A 19,510-nucleotide genomic window follows, 5' to 3' on the forward strand; every position below is an offset into this window, starting at 1 on the left:
CAGGCGCCCGCCACCTTGCCCAGCTAGCTTTTTGTATTTTTAGTAGAGACGGGGTTTCACCATATTAGCTGGGATGGTCTCGATCTCCTGACCTTGTGATCCGCCCGTCTCGGCCTCCCAAAGTGCTGGGATTACAGGCTTGAGCCACCGCGCCCGGCCTAGATCTAATTTCAATATATAAAAGTGGTTAATATTTTTATAACAGCAATAAGCAGAAAATTATATTTAAAAATCTACCATTTAAAACAGCATCAAAACTGAATGCTTGATTTCATCCCCCATTCACAAATCTACTCTACTATCAACAGTCTTCCCCAAATTAATATATGGGAACTCCACCCTTCCAATTGCTCAAATCAAAAATGTTGGTACAGTTCAGGTGCAGTGGCTCACACCTGTTATCCCAGTGCTTTGGGAAGCTGAGGTGGGAGGATTGCTTGAGGCCAGGAGTTTAAGACCAGCTTGGACAACATAGCGAGACCCCCACCTCTACAAAAAAATTAAAAATCAGCTGGGCATCTGTATGTAGTCCCAACTAGTCAGGAGGCTGAGGCAAGAGGATCACTTGAGCTCAGGACTTTGAGGCTGTAGTGAGCTATGACTGTGCCACTGCATTCCAGCCTGGGTAACAGAGGATGATCCTGTCTCTTAAAAAACAAGCAAAGAAAAAAAAAAAAGTTGACTTCTCTTTTTCTTGTGACACTTCACAAATCTAATCTATCAATAAATGATATCAGCTCTACCTACAAAATATATCCAGAATCTGACCCCGTCTTACCACTTCCTCTGCCATTACCCTAACATAAGTCACATCATCTTCCATCTGGACTTCTGTAAAAGCCTCTTAAATGATCTCTTTGTTATCACCCTTGTTCGTCTATAGCTGAATCTCAGCACAGGAGCCAGAATGATTCTTTTAACATATAAGTCGTACAATCCTACTCCTCTGTTCAAAACTCTCCAATAGCTTCCTAATTATTTCCTTTTATTCATTCTGAATAAAAGCCAAAATCCTTACAATGGTCTATAAGGCCCTACACCAGTAGTTTGTCAATGGGGAGTGTTGAGAAAATGTATGTGGGCATTTTTGGTAACAATGACTGGGAAAATTATTCTTGGGTAGTGGACAAGGACCCATGGATGACAGCCATCTGGCTTCCTGTTTGACATTTGAATGTCCTACTGGACATTTACTTAGAAACTTACTCATAATTATTTTAGATTAGATGTAACTCCATTTTACATATATATACACAGTATTTTTTGCACAAATTGCTATGTCAATCAAAGGAAGGTTAGACTTTAATAAGAATTTTATCAAGAGTTGTTTACCACTTCAGAAAATAACATCACCATTTACAATCCACTGTGGTATATGAGTTACCAACACATCATTGCTGTCTACATTTGCAGGTATCTTACCCACTGCAATTCTCTGTAAAAGTGTACTACTTTAGGTCTTCTAGTATCATTAGGTCCATTTACATACTGGATATAATTTTATCTAAAATTTCTGTTATTTCTTTATATACTTAGTTATGTAAGCATAAGTAGGTTATACTATGTATGCATTTCATTTCAGATAGTATAAGGAATACTGTTAACATGTTTGTACTGAAAATGTAGGTGATAGGGCTGACAGTATTGAAAAGTACTAAACCAATGTGGTATCCTGTTACTTATCTAATGTCATCTCTCCCTATCCTTTTGCTCTAAACACACTGGCCTCCTTGCTGTGCCTCCAGTATACTAGGCACTCTTCTGCCCCAGAGCCTTTGTACTTGCCACTCCGTTTACAATCTACTTCCCTCAGGCAACCTGAAATGCTTGCTTTCTCACTTTCTTTGTGTCTTTGCTCAAAAGTTACTTTTTCAGTGAGGGATTCCCTAACCATCCCATTTTTTTTTGTTTTTGTTTTTTGTTTTTAAATAGAGATGGGGTCTTGCTATGTTGCCCAAGCTGGTCTCAAACTCCTGGGTTCAAGTGATCCTCCTATGTCAGCCTCCCAAAGTGTTGGGATTACAAACGTGAGCCACTGTGCCCAGCCATTAACCATTCTATTTTAAATTGTAACCCCTGCCCCGCACACTCCCTTTATACTTAAACCTCCCCCCAACCCCGGCCTTTTTTTTTTTTTAAGAACTGGCAACGGCTATTTATTCAGAGCTTGCTAGCAATGAGGTTAGTGTGGTAAAAACTTGAGGGCAGGCAGAAGAGTGGAAAACCTTCACAGGGCAGGCTCTAGGAGTGTCTAGATGGAGGCTGCTGGCCTGGGGAAGCTGGTGGCAGAAACTCAAGGCAGAGCATCCTATGTGACTAGCCAGGGGTGCGGGCGGTTGGGGGGACACACTTGGCTTTCTCTGGTTGGTCCAGAGTTGGAAGCAGGGACAGAGATTAGGAAAGCTGGCAGTTACTGACTGGGCTCTGGCCATTTGAGGCCAAATGTTACAGAAGTGATTGTTTAGCCATCTGACTATATACTTGGTCTCTCACTGGCAGGATGCTGGGCCCTGGCTGCCAATTTCTGCAGTTCCTTGCTGCCTCCTATGTGTAAACAAGATTTCCAACCTTGAAAACAGTAGATTACGAAGACAGAGACTTACTTTGGATGGCCGACAGTAGCCCAGTGACCTCATGTCCCATGGGCCTCAGCTTCCCCACCTGATAAACGAGCAGCGGGGACATCCACTGATGCCCAAACACCAACCCCACCCCAGGCAAATTGCACCATCTGGCCCAGTGGTTGTTTACCTCAGGCTGTTCCCTCCCGCAGTGTGCCTGTCTCACAACCCTAATTCTCTTTGAACATACCAGATATTTTATATATTTACTTATTCATAGTCTAATACCCACTAGGATGCAAGCACGGTGCAAGGATTTTGTCTATTCTCTGCTTTGTTGCTTGCTGTATTTGCAGTACTTAGAACATTGCCTGGTACACAGCAGACTCCATAAATATCTGCTAAATACATCAATGAATTATTGGTCTCATAGAGAAGAAAATGTACCACATTACTTAGCTCTACACTAAACAATATTAAAAGTCATAATAATGAAAACTTTTACAATAAACTCAAGACACAGAATGGGAGATTTAATTAATGGCTATAGGACAGAATGCAAATGACTGGTATGGTTTGGCTCTGTGTCCCCGCTGAAATCTCATCTTGAATTGTAATCGCCATGTGTCACAGGAAGAACCTGATGGGAGGTGACTGGATTACGGGGGCAGTTTCCCCCATGCTGTTCTTGTGATAGTGAGTCTCATGAGATCTGATGGTTTTAAAAGTGGCAGTCTTTTTCCTGTGCTCTCACTGAGCTTCTCTCTCCTGCCGCCATGTGAAGATGGTCCTTGCTTTCCCTTTGTCTTCCAACATGATTGTAAGTTTCCCAAGGCCTCCCCAGCCATGTGGAACTGTGAGTCAATTAAACCTCTTTCCTTTATAAATTACCCATCTTAGGTATTTCTTTATAGCAGTGTAAGAATGGACTAATATACTGACCTACATAATGTTACAAATAAAAGGAAAACAGCAGATATAAGCTTGAAGGTAAGAGAGTAAAGGGTTTTAGTATTTTTATTTTACATGGTGGGGAATCAAGATATACTACCTAAAGTTAATGGAACAATAAATTTATGAGTGTAGGATACCAACAGTAGAACTAAAAATAATAATTTAATTCCAAAAATCTAAGTGGAAAAGGGTCAAAGGTAAAAGGGTGTGTGTGTTAAGTCATCCTTTCTTTTTAGAGTAGAGAACAGTAGAAAAATGGGTAAATTAAGAGTAATCAGTAAAACTGTATTATCTTTAAAAAATTAAAATATTACCAATGGTAAAAGCACAAACAAAAATGGTTAAAAGCATCACTATTAGAATGGAAATGGGGTAGAAAAAGTGTTGATTGATTGATTGATTGATGAGGTCTGCTGTGTTGCCAAGGCTGAAGTGCAGTACAGGCAGGATCACAGACCTCTATAGCCTCGAACCTCTGGCATCAAGCAATCCTTTTGCCTCAGCCTCCAGAGTATCTGGGACTACAGGTTACCATGCCTGTTGTTTTGTAACCAAGAGCTTATATTACTTTGATTTAAAAATATTTTAAAGTTTAAACTATATTCAACATTGTTTTTAATAAACAATTTTTAAACTGTCATGAGTGATCGTTTTATGTTATAAAACTACAATATAGTACTTAAGGGAGAGAACCCTCTAGAGCTAAGCTACTGGAGTTCAAAACCTACCTTCAAATAGGATGGAATATCAAATAGATATTCCAACTATTCCCTAATAACATCATGTAACAGAAATCTTACTGCATACTAGGCCACAAAGAAAATAAGTCCTTAAGAGTAACAAATGAAGTTGAACTTCTCTCAAATATCTCACTGCTCTGATGCAAAGACATTGCTTTAAATTAAAAAAAAAAAAATTGTTTTAGAGAGACAAGGTCTCACTACATTGCAGGCTGGTCTCAAACCCCTGGGCCCAAGTGATCCTCCTGCCTTGGCCTCCCAAAGTGCTGGAATTACAGGTGTAAGCCACTGTCCCTGGCCCCATTTCTTTAAATTTTTACTGTTTCAGGTAAAAGAGCAAATTATGATGTCTGCCAGCATGCCAGCAAATTTAGCTGTGAAGACAATGTATCTGCTCCCTACTTATTTCATTGGTACTTATTTCATTGGTACTACACATGGCTGACATTAACTTTGGATCACTACTTGTCACACAGAGTTATCTTCCAAAAAGTTATACTGTGAGGCAGCTTTGAAATGAAACATTATTGTAGGTGCAGAAGATTGTCACAAAGGCAATAAAATTATAAGCACTGGAAAATGTCCTATCTGGGAAAAACAATAGAATTTTTAATACTAGAACAGGTTGGTGTGGTCAGTGCATATCACTCAGATACCAAACATCTATCAAATGCTTCAGGCCAACATTCAAGAGAAGATATTTAATTTCTAGTATTAAAAATCCAATGAAGGAAAAAAACATGCAGATAAAAACTTCAGTATTCAGTTGGCATCTAACCAATGACAAGAGCAGCAGCGGCAACTAACATTTATTGTGCATTTACCACGTACCAGGCAGTGTTGTTTTTAATGTACTGTATTTACTCACTCAATTCTCAGAACACTTGTACAAAGCTAATAATCACAAAGCCCAAATTCAAACTCAAGTTGTATAGCTTAAAAGTATATGCTGTGTTTTGAGACAGGTTCTCACTCTCTCACCAAGTCAGGAGTGCAGTGATGCGAGCATGGCTTACTTAGGCCTCTACCTCCTTACCTCAGCTTCCTGAGTAGCTGAGGCCACAGTCACATGCCACCATGTCTGGCAAATTTTTTCTGTTTTTTTTGTAAAGACAGGGTCTCCCTATGTTGCACAGGCTTCAAACTCCTGGGCTCAAGTGATCCTCCTGCCTTGGCCTCCCAGAGTACTGGAATTACAAGTGTGAGCCTCTGTGCCTGACCACAAAAGCATATGCTTTTAAAGTGTTCTAGATACTGGTCTAGGATTTTATTACAGAACCACTGAAGAACATGAGGTAGGTAAGTGACAAGACCATATCTGCAATTAGGAAGATCACTACTACAACACTGAGATAACACTCTGGAGGAGAGACAGATTGGAAGCAAGAATAGTAGAGTTCTTATAATGGTCTAAGGGGGAAAAAAGATAAGGACCTGACTAAAGTAGTGGCAGTAGGAAAATGAACAAGAGGACAGAGAGGATAGATATTTAAGAAGAATAAATATGATATAGTAACTGTGGCTGACATTGTTAGTTGCCTACATGACAGGCATTCTTTCAACCAGCATCCCTGCTGGAAGAACCTACCTCCCTCTATGGTACAGGTCGAAAATACAAAGTAATTGCTTCCTTAGCTTTCCTCACAACTATGACGTGGGCATTTGGTTCTAATCCTAGTCAGTGGGAATTAGTGGGAAGTCTCTGTGTGTATGTATGTAAGGGGCTGCCTTATCCTAATATAAAAAACATTTGCTCCTTTATTCTGTCATTAGATACTAATGAATGAAGGTACATACTCTTTAATTGGGTTGCTGGTGTCTGTTAATATTTTATCAAGAGCTTTGTGTTGATATCTATAAATTAATTTAGACTATAGTCTCCTTTTTGGATGCTATCAAGTTTTTAAATACTACATATGTAAAAAGAATTTATAGGCTTATAAAAGAAACTTATAAAGCTTTAGGAAACAGATAAAGCATCAATTTTGTCTTTTTAGTAAAGCTTTTAATAGTGTTCCTTATGAAATGATCTGGGCCTGGAGCCTATGTTAAGGGTTGGGGGTTGCCTATGTTGGGAATAGAAGATAAGGTACCTCTTTAATATCTTATGGTATTTCTTCTACATGAACTGTTCTATCTATATTTTCAATTTGTTTTAGAGTCAGTTTTTGTCATTTATATAACCTAAGAGTATTACCAACTTTATCCATGTTTTCAAATTTATATAATAAAAATTTAAAATTTCAGTCTGTGATTATTTTCCCACTTTATTTTTTATTTGGTGCATCTCTGCTTTTATCTTGATAAATTATATTCAGCTACTTCTAATTTGGCATAATACTTTGCACCAAAATCTTCTGAAATCACAGATTATTACATGTTACATGGTAGGTCAGCCACTGGATTAGGAACTTGCCTCTGAGAAATACTGAAATAATAAGAGCTCTACTTTCTGTGCTATGGCCACACACAAAATAAGAAATGCTTGTTATTAAAATACTAAAAATACTATCTGTTGTAACTTCTAGCACAATGGCAGTCCTTATCTCAGAAAGGTATGGTCTCCAAAACCATTTGACAAATCATTTAATACAGCAAAATGGTTTAAGTGGTAAACACATGCATTTCTAGCATCCATATGCTCAATTCTCCATCTGTTCTATCCTATTTATACATGTTGGCACAATTCCGAGTAACAAATGAATAAGTACTTTATATCCCTAAACCAAAGGGATAAGAAAGCCCTTCCATCTCATTTAACAGTGAGTTATAATGAGACGAAATAACATAACAAATGAGTATGAATTCTACATTCAGCCCCTTAATCTCTACCTCTGCAAATCTGAAGAATGACCTCCAGAATTTACCCAATAGAAAATCCACTTCAGCATGCCATATGTTCTGCATAATCTGGTAAGATTTTAATTGCAAGCTAAAGGATGAGCTAGGATTCTGCCAATTTATTTACAACCAAAAATAATACCAGCATTAAAAAATATGTTAGTAGACAATTACAGGTAGATTCTTAGTATATTACTTTAATTGATGAAGCATACTGTTGAAATCCAGCAATCCCATTACTGGGTATATACCTGAGGGAATACAAATTGTTCTACCAAAAATACACATGCACTTTTATGTTCATCACAGTACTATTCACAATAGCAAAGATACGGAATCAACATAGATGCCCATCAGTGGTGGACTGGATAAAGAAAACGCGGTATGTATATACCATGGAATACAATGAAGTCATTAAAAATCCTGAAATCATGTCTTTTGCAGCAACATGGATGCAGCTGGAGGTCATTATCCTAGCAAATTAATGCAGGAACAGAAAACCAAATACTGCATGTTCTCACTTATAAGCGGGAGCTAAACAGTGAATACACGTGGATACAAAGATGGGGAACAATAGACTCCAGAGCCTACTTGAGGTGGGAGGGTGATGGTCGAAAAACTACCTATCAGGTACCATGCTATCTGGGTGATGAAAGCATTTGGACACCAAACCCCAGTGACATGCAATTTACCCGTGTAACAAACCTGCACCTGTACTCCTGAACCTAAAAAGATTTTTAAAAATCAATAGTTCTCAAAATTTTTGGTCTCAGGACTTAATTACATTGAGGATCCCAAGGTGTCAGTTATAGCTACTAATAATTACTGTAGTAGAAATTAAAAATAAGAACATTTGGCCGGGCACAGTGGCTCAAGCCTGTAATCCCAGCACTTTGGGAGGCCGAGGTGGGTGGATCATCTGAGGTCTGGAGTTCGAGACCAGCCTGGCCAACATGGTAAAACCCCGTCTCTCCTAAAAATACAAAAAGTATCCAGGCGTGGTGGCAGGTGCCTGTAATCCCAGCTACTCAGGAGCCTGAGGCAAGAGAATCACTTGAACCCGGGAGGCGGAGGTTACACTGAGCCGAGATAGCACCAGTGCACTCCAGCCTCGAGGACAAGAGTGAGACTTCATCTAAAAAAAAAAAATTTTTTTTTAAGATATTTAATTCATTTTAAAATAATTAACTCCATTGTGTGGTAAGTTGAATAACATATTTCTAATAAAAAATAACGATATTTTCCAAAACAAAGAAATTTAGTGAGAAGAGTGGCATGTTGTGATTTAATACTCGGCTTACAACTCTTGAAAAAGTCCTGGGATCTCACTTTGAGAAACACTAGATTAAGTTTCCTATGGGTAATATTTCATTTGTTACATTAAAATTCCTCCTCCATTAAAAAAATTATCTCTGTAGGCCAGGTGCGGTGGCTTACCCCTGTAACCCAAGCACTTTGGGAGGCTGAGGTGGGCGGATCACCTGAGGTCGGGAGTTCGAGACCAGCCTGACCAACATGGAGAAACTCTGTCTCTACTAAAAATATAAAATTAGCTGGGTGTGGTGACACATGTCTGTAATCCCAGCTACTCAGGAGACTGAGGCAGGAGAATTGCTTGAACCCGGGAGGCAGAGGTTGCGGTGAGCCGAGACTGTACCATTGCACTCTAGCCTGGGCAACAAGAGCAAAACTGTCCCAAGGAAAAAAAAAAAAATTATCTCTGTTATACCAGCAGATAGAATTGCAAGACAAGCTCTGAAACCTACTTTAATTAATCATTACTGTTACCAATTATACTTATATAGATACTAATATATTTAAATATACACAGTGAAGATCAAACCAGCTGCAGTTGCACTTTATTATTGTCTAGTAATGGCTCACATTTCTTCAAGCTTCTCTCTCCTATTCTCTAGCTATTCCATTGTCCCCAAAATCCAGTTCCTCAACTTCTCTACTCACTCTCCTATATCTGTCTTCACTTCCTATTTCCTTGAGAAAGTAAGTCTTCAGAATAAAATTCCATCAATCTCAAGCCACCAATACCACAAACTGAGGTGAATTTCCAGCCTATTTTCCACCTGCACCTGTTAAAATAGAAGCAGCATTCTTCCTTCATTTTAAAACGAATCCATTCTCTACATGCTTCTTTGTAAAAAGCATTTAATTATGCTCAAGTAGTTCCCATCTTAAAAACAAAACACAAAAGGAAATCACAGGTGATTTATTAACTTTGTTTTTCATATTTTAGAGACAGGGTCTTGCTTTGCCATCAAGGCTGGGGTGCAGTGGCGTGATCACTGCAGCCTTTACCTTCTGGGCTCAAGTGATCCTCCCACTTCAGCCTCCCAAGTAGCTGAGACTCATTCACTTTAAATGAGTACATTTCATGGTATGTAAATTATCTCTAATAAATCTGGCTTTAACCCCCCCACACTTACATGTTCCTTAACTTCACATTATCTTTGCTACTACTCTGCCTTTTGAAGATAAACTTTTATTCAAAAAATTTTAACAGCTTTACTGAAATATAATTTATAGAAGAAACTGTACATATTTAAACTCTACAATTTGCTGAGTTTTTCAAATATGTATATACCTGAGAAACCCATCACCACAATCAACAACAGACATAGCCACCACCACAAGTTTCCTTATGCCCCACGTAATTCTTCCCTTCCACCCCTCCCCCATCCTTATAAACGTTTTCAGACAAGCTTGAATTACATTTGTTGTCTAGATGTGTTGTCTCCTTCCTTATTTTGCATCCATTCACTCCTCAATCTGGATTCAATACTCAGGATTGCACTGTAAGTGCTGTCATTATCATCAAAGTCACCAAGACTTTCAAGTTTTTAATCTAATGAGGTTTCATTTCTCACTTGATCTCTTTATAACATTTGACCACTTTCTCCTATGTTGAAACCTTGGTTTCTAAGACCATTCTCTCCAGGTTTCCCTTCGATCTCTTTGGCTATTTATTCTTACTCTCCTTTGAACAAGCCTATTTCACTGCCTGTCCCCTCTATGTTGGTATTCATTCCTCAAGGGTTTGTTCTAGGCCATCTTCTCACTTTCCCTAGGTAATCTCACCCACCCACAACTTTATGTACAGTCAGTCCGTATCATTCAAGGATTTGTCATCTGTAAATTTACCTACTCACTAAAATATATTTGTAACCCCCAAATAAAAACTCATGGTGCTTTCTTGGTCAGTGAGGATCTGCATGTGCATGTCCTGTAGGAACTTGAAAAGGAACTCATTTTCTCTACTCTCAAATTTGTTCTTCTTTAATGAATGCCCCCAACACCCTACTAGTTGCCTCCATGGACAACCTTGTATTCCAAGCTCACTGGTGTCTAAGGAAAGGCAGAATGAAGCATCTTTTGCCCTGCTATATCTGACTGAGGAAATGCATCTACCTCGAGGATATGGAAAAAACATTCCAAATTCTGATTCTCCTATTGTACTCTGGGAGTCAGCTGTATATAAATGTATGAATTGGGAAGGGAAGGAGTGACGTAGGAAACGAAGAGAAGGGATGACACAACATAGCAGAGACACTGAATGTCCTATAGAAAGGATTTCAAAAAGCCATTTGGAAAGGACGAAACAAAACACACTGTAAATAAGCTGCCCTGCCTGCACAGTCTCTAAAGCAGAGGTCCCCAACACTGGGGGCCTTAGCCCAATACTGGTCGGTGACCTGTTAGGAACTGGGTCACACAGCAGGAGGTGAGCGGAGGGCCAGCAAGCATTACTGCCTGAGCTCCACCTCCTATCACATCAGTGGCAGCATTAAATTCTCATAGGAGCACAAACTCTATTGTGAACTACCCACGTGAGGGATTGAGGTTGTGCGCTCCTTATAAGAATCTAATGCCTGAAGTGGAACAGTTTCATCTCAAAACCACCTGCCCCAGCCCCCTAACCCCAGTCCATGAAAAAGTTATCTTCCACGAAACCAGTCCCTGGTGCCAAAAAGGCTGGGGACCACTGCTCTAAAGCATATCCCATCTAGCTGATTTTATGACAAGTGAGAATTACACTGAAAGATATCAAAACTTATTCATCTCACACAACATACTTAAAAGCTATAGATTTCACAGCTGATTAGAAGAAGTGCTTCAATTAACTTTATTTCAATTATTTCAACACTGTATACAAACCTCTCAGAATCTGTGAATGAAGTGTTAAAAAAATATTATAAGTAGGATATATGCTCACAAGAAATGTCACTAGTTCCAAAGGACACAGACTGAAAAGTAAAGTATCTCCAATCCTCCATATTCATTCTGCAGTTATTTGTGTCTTCTTGATATTTCTTAAACGCAATATTCATACTCATATTTTTAACTAAGAACAAAATCATACTACATAAATAGTTCTGCAGCTTGCCCTTATCACTTAATAATAAATACACTGGAACCAGGCACACTGGCTCATGCTTATAACCCAGCACTTTGGGAGGCCAAGATGGGCAGATCACCTGAGGTCAGGCTGAGGTCAGGAGTTCAAGACCAGCCTGGACAACATGGAGAAACGCCGACTCTACTAAAAATACAAAAATTAGGCTGGCCGTAGTGGCTCATACCTGTAATCCCAGCACTTTGGGAGGCCAAGGTGGGCAGATCACCTGAGGTCAGGAGTTCATGACCAGCCTGGCCAACATGGTGAAACCCCATCTCTACTAAAAATACAAAATTAGCTGGGCATAGTGGCAGGCACCTGTAATCCCAGCTACTCAGGAGGCTGAGGCAGGAGAATCGCTTGAACCTGGGAGGCTGAGGTTTCAGTGGCCCAAGATCGTGCCATTCACTTCAGGGCCAACAAGAGCGAAACTGCATCTCAAAAAAACAAACAAACAAAAAAACTAGCTGGGCATGGTGGCAGGCGCCTGTAATCCCAGCTACTTGAGAGGCTGAGGCATGAGAATCACTTGAACCCAGAAGCAGTGAGGCATGGTAGCACCACTGCACTCCAGCCTGGGGGACAGAGTGAGACTCTGTCTCATACACATACATACATAAACACACTGAAGTCAGTGTTTCCTATGTCAATGATCACTGTCTCTGCTCAGGGCAATAAGAAAATAGGTGTCATTTTTTTTTTTTTTTTTTGAGATAGAGTCTTGCTCTGTCACCCAGGCGGAAGTGCAGTGGCGTGATCTCGGCTCACTGCAACCTCTGCCTCCTGGGTTCAAGCAATTCTCCTGCCTCAGCCTCCCGAGTCGCTGGGATTGCAGGCGTGTACCACCATGCTTGGCTAATTTTTGTATTTTTAGTAGAGATGGGGTTTCACCGTGTTGCCCAGGCTGGTCTCAAACTCCTTACCTCAAATGATCCACCTGCCTCAGCCTCCCAAAGTGCTGGGATTACAGGCATGAGCCACTGTGCCCGGCCTGTGTCTTTTTGTTTTTTAAGATGGAGTCTCGCTCTGTCACCCAGGCTGGAGTGCAGTGGCCGGATCTCGGCTCACTGCAAGCTCCGCCTCCCAGGTTCACGCCATTCTCCTGCCTCAGCCTCCCGAGTAGCTGGGACTACAGGCGCCCGCCACCTCGCCTGGCTAGTTTTTTTGTATTTTTTAGTAGAGACGGGGTTTCACTGTGTTAGCCAGAATGGTCTCGATCTGCTGACCTCGTGATAAGCCCGTCTCGGCCTCCCAAAGTGCTGGGATTACAGGCTTGAGCCACCGCGCCCGGCCCTGTGTCATTTTTAATACTACTCTTTTTCATTCCTTAGATTCAGTTCATCTCCAATTTCTATTACCTTTACCTCCTTTTTTTTTTTTTTTGAGACAGGCTCTCGCTGTTTCCTAGGCTGGAGTGTAGTGGTGCAATCATGGCTCACTGGGCTCAAGTGATCTTCCCACCTCAGCCTCCTGTGTAACTCAGACAACAGGTGTGTACCACCACATCTAGCTTTTTTTTATTTTTATTTTTGTAGAGATGGGGTCTCCCCGTGTTGCCCAGGCTGATCTTGAACTCTTGGGCTCAAGCAACCCTCCCACCTTGGCCTCCCAAAGTGTTGGGATTACAGGTGTGAGCTGCCATGCACAGCCTACCTTTACCTCTTAATTATCTATCAATTTATTTCATTTCTCTTCATCTTCACAGTCACCACCCTAGTCTAACCTACTATTATCTCTCCTTTGAATTACTGTGATAATATTTTGCTAGGCTCCTTGTATCTAACATGGGCTACTTCCAAACTACACTGCAGCCAAAGTCATTTTTTCAAAGTGCTTTTCTGGGTTGGAGTTGGCTGAGAATTGAAAAATTACCAGTTGAGGCCGGGCGCGGTGGCTCAAGCCTGTAATCCCAGCACTTTGGTAGGCCGAGACGGGTGGATCACGAGGTCAGGAGATCGAGACCATCCTGGCTAACATGGTGAAACCCCGTCTCTACTAAAAATACAAAAAACTAGCCGGGCGACCTGGCGGGCGCCTGTAGTCCCAGCTACTCGGGAGGCTGAGGCAGGAGAATGGCGGGAACCTGGGAGGCGGAGCTTGCAGTGAGCTGAGATCCGGCCACTACACTCCAGCCTGGGCGGCAGAGCGAGACTCCGTCTCAAAAAAAAAAAAAAAAAAAGAAAAGAAAAATTACCAGTTGAATACAATGTCCACTATTTGGGTGACAGATACACTAAAAGTCCAGACTTTACCACTATGCAATATATGCATGTAAGGAATCTGCACTTATACCTCCTAAATCTATAAATACACACATTTTTAAAATAAATAAGATGGCCGGGCACAGTGGCTCATGCCTGCAATCCCAGGACTTTGGGAGACTGAGGTGGGCGGATCACAAGGTCAAAAGATCAAGACCATCCTGGCCAACATGATGAAACCCCGTCTTTACTAAAAATACAAAAATTAGCTGGGCATGGGGGCACACGCCTATAGTCCTAGCTACTTGGGAGGCTAAGGGAGGAGCATCATTTGAACCCTAGAGGTGGAGGTTGCAGTGACCAGAGGTTGCAGTGAGCCGAGATCGCGCCACTGCACTCCAGCCTGGCAACAGAGCGAGACTCCATCTCATAAATAAATAAATTAATTAAATTAAATAAGATACTTAACACATATACAAAATGCTTTTCTGATACCACATTCTTGCTTTAAAAAAAACCATTTACAGAGTTTGGGAAGATGAAAAAGTTCTGGAGATGACTGGTGGTGATAACTGCACACCAATATGAATATACTTAATACCATTGAACTGTACACTTAAAAACGCTTACAAGGGGCCAGGCGCAGTGGCTCACGCCTGTAATCCCAGCACTTTGGGAGGCTGAGACGGGCGGATCACGAGGTCAGGAGATCGAGACCATCCTGGCTAACACGGTGAAACCCCGTCTCTACCAAAAATACAAAAAATTAGCCGGGTGTGGTGGCGGGCGCCTGTAGTCGCAGCTACTCAGGAGACTGAGGCAGGAGAATGGCTTGAAGCTGGGAGCTGGAGCTTGCAGTAAGCTGAGATGGCACCACTGCACTCCAGCCTGGGCAACAGAGTGAGACTCCGTCTCAAAAAATAACATAACATAACATAAAAAAATGCTTACAAGGATTAATTTTATGTTATATGTACTTTACCTTAATAAATAATGAAAAGAACACACCATTCAATGGCTTCCCATGTCCAAAATCCTTAGCATGGCCTACAAAGCCCTGCCCTGCTTTCCTACAGGGTCATCTCATACAATTTTCTGCGTTACAGTTTTCCTTTATCATTCTTTCCTCTTGTCACCCAGTGCCTACTTACACATGCTTTCCATAATTTTCTAATGCTCTATTCACCTTTTCATCTAATTAATTCCCACTCAATCTTCAAATATCGGGTCAAACTTTACTTTCACAGGGAAGCCTTACTCTGATTCTATAGTCTAGGATCAAGTTTTTTTTCTTACATGTTCTTACAGAACCAGATTTCCTTTCTTAAAAGTATTTACCTCAGGTTATAATAATATACTGTTTTTTTGGTTTGGTTTTTTTTTTTTTTTTTTTTAAGACAGAGTCTCTCTCTGTCGCCCAGGCTGGAGTGCAGTGGCACAATCTCGGCTCACTGCAAACTTCGCCTCCCTGGTTCACGCAATTCTCCTGCCTCAGCCTTGTGAGTAGCTGGGATTACAGGCACCCGCCACCACGACCAGCTAATTTTTTTTTTTTTTTTTTTTTTTTGTATTTTTAGTAGGGACGGGGTTTCACCGTGTTAGCCAGGATAGTCTTGATCTCCTGACCTCATGATCCGCCCACCCTGGCCTCCCAAAGTACTAGGATTACAGGCATGAGCCACTGTGCCGGCCCTGTAATAATATATTGTAATGCAAATATCTAATTAAAGTCTGTTTCCCTCACAAGAAGACTGTGAACTCCACAAGAAAAAAAACTATGTCTTTTTTGCTTACCACCTAGCATATGCCTGGCATATGACAGATGTTCAAAAAATATTTATTAAATACATAATATAGATCTACCTTACTTTAAAAAAATGATAACTGCAAAGAATTCAACTTAATGGATGTAATGGATGTCACAGTTTCTTTTTTTTTTTTTTTTGAGATGGAGTCTCGCTCTCGTTGCCCAGGCTGGAGTGCAGTGGCGCAATCTTGGCTCACTGCGACCTCCACCTCCTGGGTTCAAGCGATTCTCCTGCCTCAGCTTCCCAAGTAGCTGGGAGTACAGGCAAGCACTACCATGCCCAGCTAATTTTTTTGTATTTTTAGTAGAGAAGGGATTTCTCCATGTTGGTCAGGGTGGTCTCAAACTCCCAACCTCAGGTGATCCACCCGCCTCAGCACCCCAAAGTGCTGGGATTACAGGCGTGAGCCACTGCACCAGGCCTGTCGCACTTTCTTTAACCAATTCCGGAATGATGGGAATTTAAGTTGCTTCCATATTTTTGATATTACAAATCTTATGATGACCACTTAGGCCAATATATCTATAAATGTACTTAAATGCAATTCTTAAATGTAAAATTGCTGGTGAAATGAAAAGTGCATTTAAAATCTTAATAAAGGCCAGGCTTGGTGGCTCAGGCCTGTAATCCCAGCACTTTGGGAGGCCGAGGCGGGTAGATCACCTGAGGTCAGGAGTTTGAGACCAGCCTGGCCAACATGGCAAAACCCTGTCTACTAAAAATATAAAAATTAGCCAGGCATGGTGGCACATGCCTGTAATCCCAGCTATTCAGGAGGCTGAGGCAGGAGAATCGTTTGAACCCAGGAGGCAGAGGTTGTAGTGAGCCAGGATCTCGTCACTGCACTCCAGCCTTTGCAACAGAGCAAGACTCGATCTCAAAATAAATAAAATACATAAAATCTTAATAGATATTTCCAAATTGCCTCCCTAAGAGGCTGTAATTTATACTCCAAGCAACCAATGTGCCTCTTTCTACATATGCAATATTCAACTTAAATAGCCAAAGTAAGCCAACTGTATGGTGGGGGAGATAATATAGAAAAAAAAAGTATTCATTTTTATGTAAGTAGGATTTTTCTCATAATTTAATGTCATATTAAATATTTAAAATTAAAATATTTATTATTTCTATTAAAAATTTCAGCAAATGAGTTAAGTAAACAAAGTTAAGTGATTAGGAAAACTCCTAGTTATTAAAAGACGGTGGAAAAATTAGTGTATTTAAAAAGCCATGCATTTCTCTAACCTGTATATTTAAGATCACTTTTCCTGTCATATGGAAATTTTTTTTTTTCCTTTCTGAAGCTTTAGCCCATATTTCAGTCAGTGGTACTGAGGCAGTAAAAAGGAGGAAGAAAATCATAAGAATATTTACACTTATAAGACTATATAGGCCGAGTGTGGTGGCTCATGTCTGTAATCTCAGCACTTTGGGAGGCCGAAGCAGGCAGATCACTTGAGGTCAGGAGTTCAAGACCAGCCTGGTCAATGTGGTGAAACCCTGTCTCTACTAAAAATACAAAAAAATTAGCTGGGCGTGGTGGTGCATACCTGTAGTCCCAGATACTCGGGAGGCTGAGACAGGATAATTGCTTGAACCCGGGAGGAGGAGCTTACGGTGAGCCGAGATGGTGCCACTGCACTCCAGCCTGGGCGACACAGCAAGATCCCATCTCAAAAAAAAAAAAAAAAGAATATATAGGAAATAGGCTGGGTGCAGTGGCTCATGTCTGTAATCCCAGCACTTTGCACTTTGGTAGCCGAGGCGGGAGGATCACCTGAGGTCAGGAGTTCGAGGCCAGCCTGGCCAACATGGTGAAAAAACCCATCTCTACTAAAAATGCAAAAATTAGCTGGGTGTGGTGGAGCACCCCTGTAGTCCCAGCTACTCAGGAGGCATAGGCAGGAGAATCGTTTGAACCCAGGAGGTGGAGGTTGCAGTGAGTTGAGATCATGCCACTGCACTCCAGTCTGTGCTATGGAGAGAGACTGTCTCAAAAAAAAAAAAAAAAAAAAAAAAAAAAAGGAGGAATATTTAGTAAATAGACAAAAAATTAACATTTCATATCAAACTACAATTTTTCCTTTAAGATATTAACATTTGGTCTAATTCTATTTTTTTGCCCCTACGTTTAATACATCTCACACTGTGATTACATAATATATTGCTTTTTATTAAATAGCAAATAACATATACATTTCTTTCATTTCACTAAAAGATGACCTGTATCGGGCAATACAAAGAAAAGCACCTGTATATCACTGCCTTCTCAGGATCTTCACTATGTTCTTAACCTCTGTGAGTCTCCACTTTCTGATCTTACAAATGAAGGCATTACTTTAAATGACCTCTGTACCATTAAAAGTTAGAAGATTAAAGGGAAAACTCCCTTTTATTTAACTCTCCTCATTTAAGGATTTCTAAAATACGCAAGACTTGTATTTAAGAGAGCTGACTTACACTCCCTCAGCTTCACCAGTTAGTAAGCATATTCCACTGAAAATTTGAGTCCTGATAATTTAGGATCTTTAGGTATTTCAGGATTAGTATTCTTATCAGAATATTTGACTCCACATTATATAGCAGAAATTCATATTTAAATATAAAAAGAAAACTCCCTAATTAAAATCTATCTTGTTTTCTTTCTCATTATTTTCCTTTCTTTCTCATTTAATTCTATCATTGAAGCAGAGTATGAAGGGATTTGATTTTTGGAGGGTTCTCTTAATTGTCCTTCTTAATGAGATTTCACATACACTAGATTGTCAGTTATTTTCCACATACAGACTTATAGAAACATCAGCTCTTACCTTAACTGGGAAGCTACATTTTCCAGTGCGAACGCCTTCTTCATCTGTCTGCCACTGATGTGGACGACTGGCCTCTGGAACATAAACATCCTTCTTTCTCCTAAAACTTTGCCGTAGTTTGTTCATTTTAATTTTTACAGCCTGAAGACAGAGGGAAAAAAAATATTTAAAAGAAATATTACCTTCTTACATATTTAAACTTTGGATTATCACATTAACCAAAAATCTAATGTCCAAAATTAAAGGTTTTGGCTTTTATCTAAGCAATATATAATTATTATGTAACCACAGTGTAAAGGGAAAATGAATGATTAGAACAATTCCTCTCAGAGTAACACTAAGTTCAAACAAACAAATCATTTTACCTTTTGAAAAGACAACTACAATACTGGTCCTTGTAATAACAAAAATAACTTCTAGTAGGATTTGAAGACATATTATCCTAAGAATTTTCAAGAACTTTAGTTATAACAAACCAATGAGAAATTCTCCCTACCCATCTACCTCTCAAATCCATTCCAACACCTGAAAATGGAAATTTGTACATAGGGCCAAATTATAGACTGCTAACAGTTTCTAAAAACCTGTATACTTATTAAGAAAAAAAATCATTCTGAAACACTAAAATTTAGGAATCTTTTTGCCTCATTATTAGCATATAAGCAAAGCAGGGATTACAATCACGTTTTTATAAAAGATGTTATGAAGAATAAAATAAAGTTTTCTTTAAACACACTTAAAGCCAGGCGCAATGGCTCATGCCTGTAATCCCAACACTTTGGGAGGCTGAGGTGGGCAGATCACTTGAGGTCAGGAGTTCAAGACCAGCCTGGCCAACACGGCAAAACCCCGTCTCTACTAAAACTACAAAACTTAGCCAGGTGTGGTGGCGCACACCTGTAATCCCAGGTACTCAGGAGGCTGAGGCAGGAGAATCACTTGAACTCAGGAGGTGGAGGTTGCAGTGAGCCGAGATCACGCAGCCTGGGTGACAGGGTGAGACTATGTCTCAAAAATAAGTAAATAAATAAATAAGCACACTTAAAGAAAAAAAAATGTGCTACTAGGACTAAATCTAGAGAAAAAACATTTTTTTTTTCAGACAGTCTCACTCCGTCATTAAGGCTAGAGTGTAGTGGCATGATCACAACTCATTGCAACATTTATCTCCCTGGCTCAAG

The 19,510-nt window shown here is 40.2% G+C and overlaps 2 protein-coding genes across 21 annotated transcripts in view; one reads left to right on the forward strand and one right to left on the reverse strand.

Moving 5' to 3' along the window:
• The window catches only part of LOC104656358 (nucleophosmin-like), a 560,652-nt gene that overhangs the window by 358,559 nt on the left and 182,583 nt on the right, over positions 1 to 19,510 (forward strand). The gene's annotated exons all lie outside the window — the stretch shown is intronic.
• NUMB (NUMB endocytic adaptor protein) overlaps positions 1 to 19,510 on the reverse strand; it is a 195,533-nt gene that overhangs the window by 68,001 nt on the left and 108,022 nt on the right. For all 17 annotated transcript variants that reach the window (XM_030931551.1, XM_030931553.1, XM_030931549.1 and 14 more), the window contains one exon: positions 18,330 to 18,470. In XM_030931551.1, the coding sequence (XP_030787411.1) occupies positions 18,330 to 18,455 (126 nt within the window). In that variant the 5' untranslated portion in view covers positions 18,456 to 18,470. The remainder of the gene's footprint in view (positions 1 to 18,329; positions 18,471 to 19,510) is intronic.

The sequence above is a fragment of the Rhinopithecus roxellana genome, chromosome 5 (assembly GCF_007565055.1).
Source record: "Rhinopithecus roxellana isolate Shanxi Qingling chromosome 5, ASM756505v1, whole genome shotgun sequence".
NCBI classification, from domain to species: Eukaryota; Metazoa; Chordata; class Mammalia; order Primates; family Cercopithecidae; genus Rhinopithecus; species Rhinopithecus roxellana.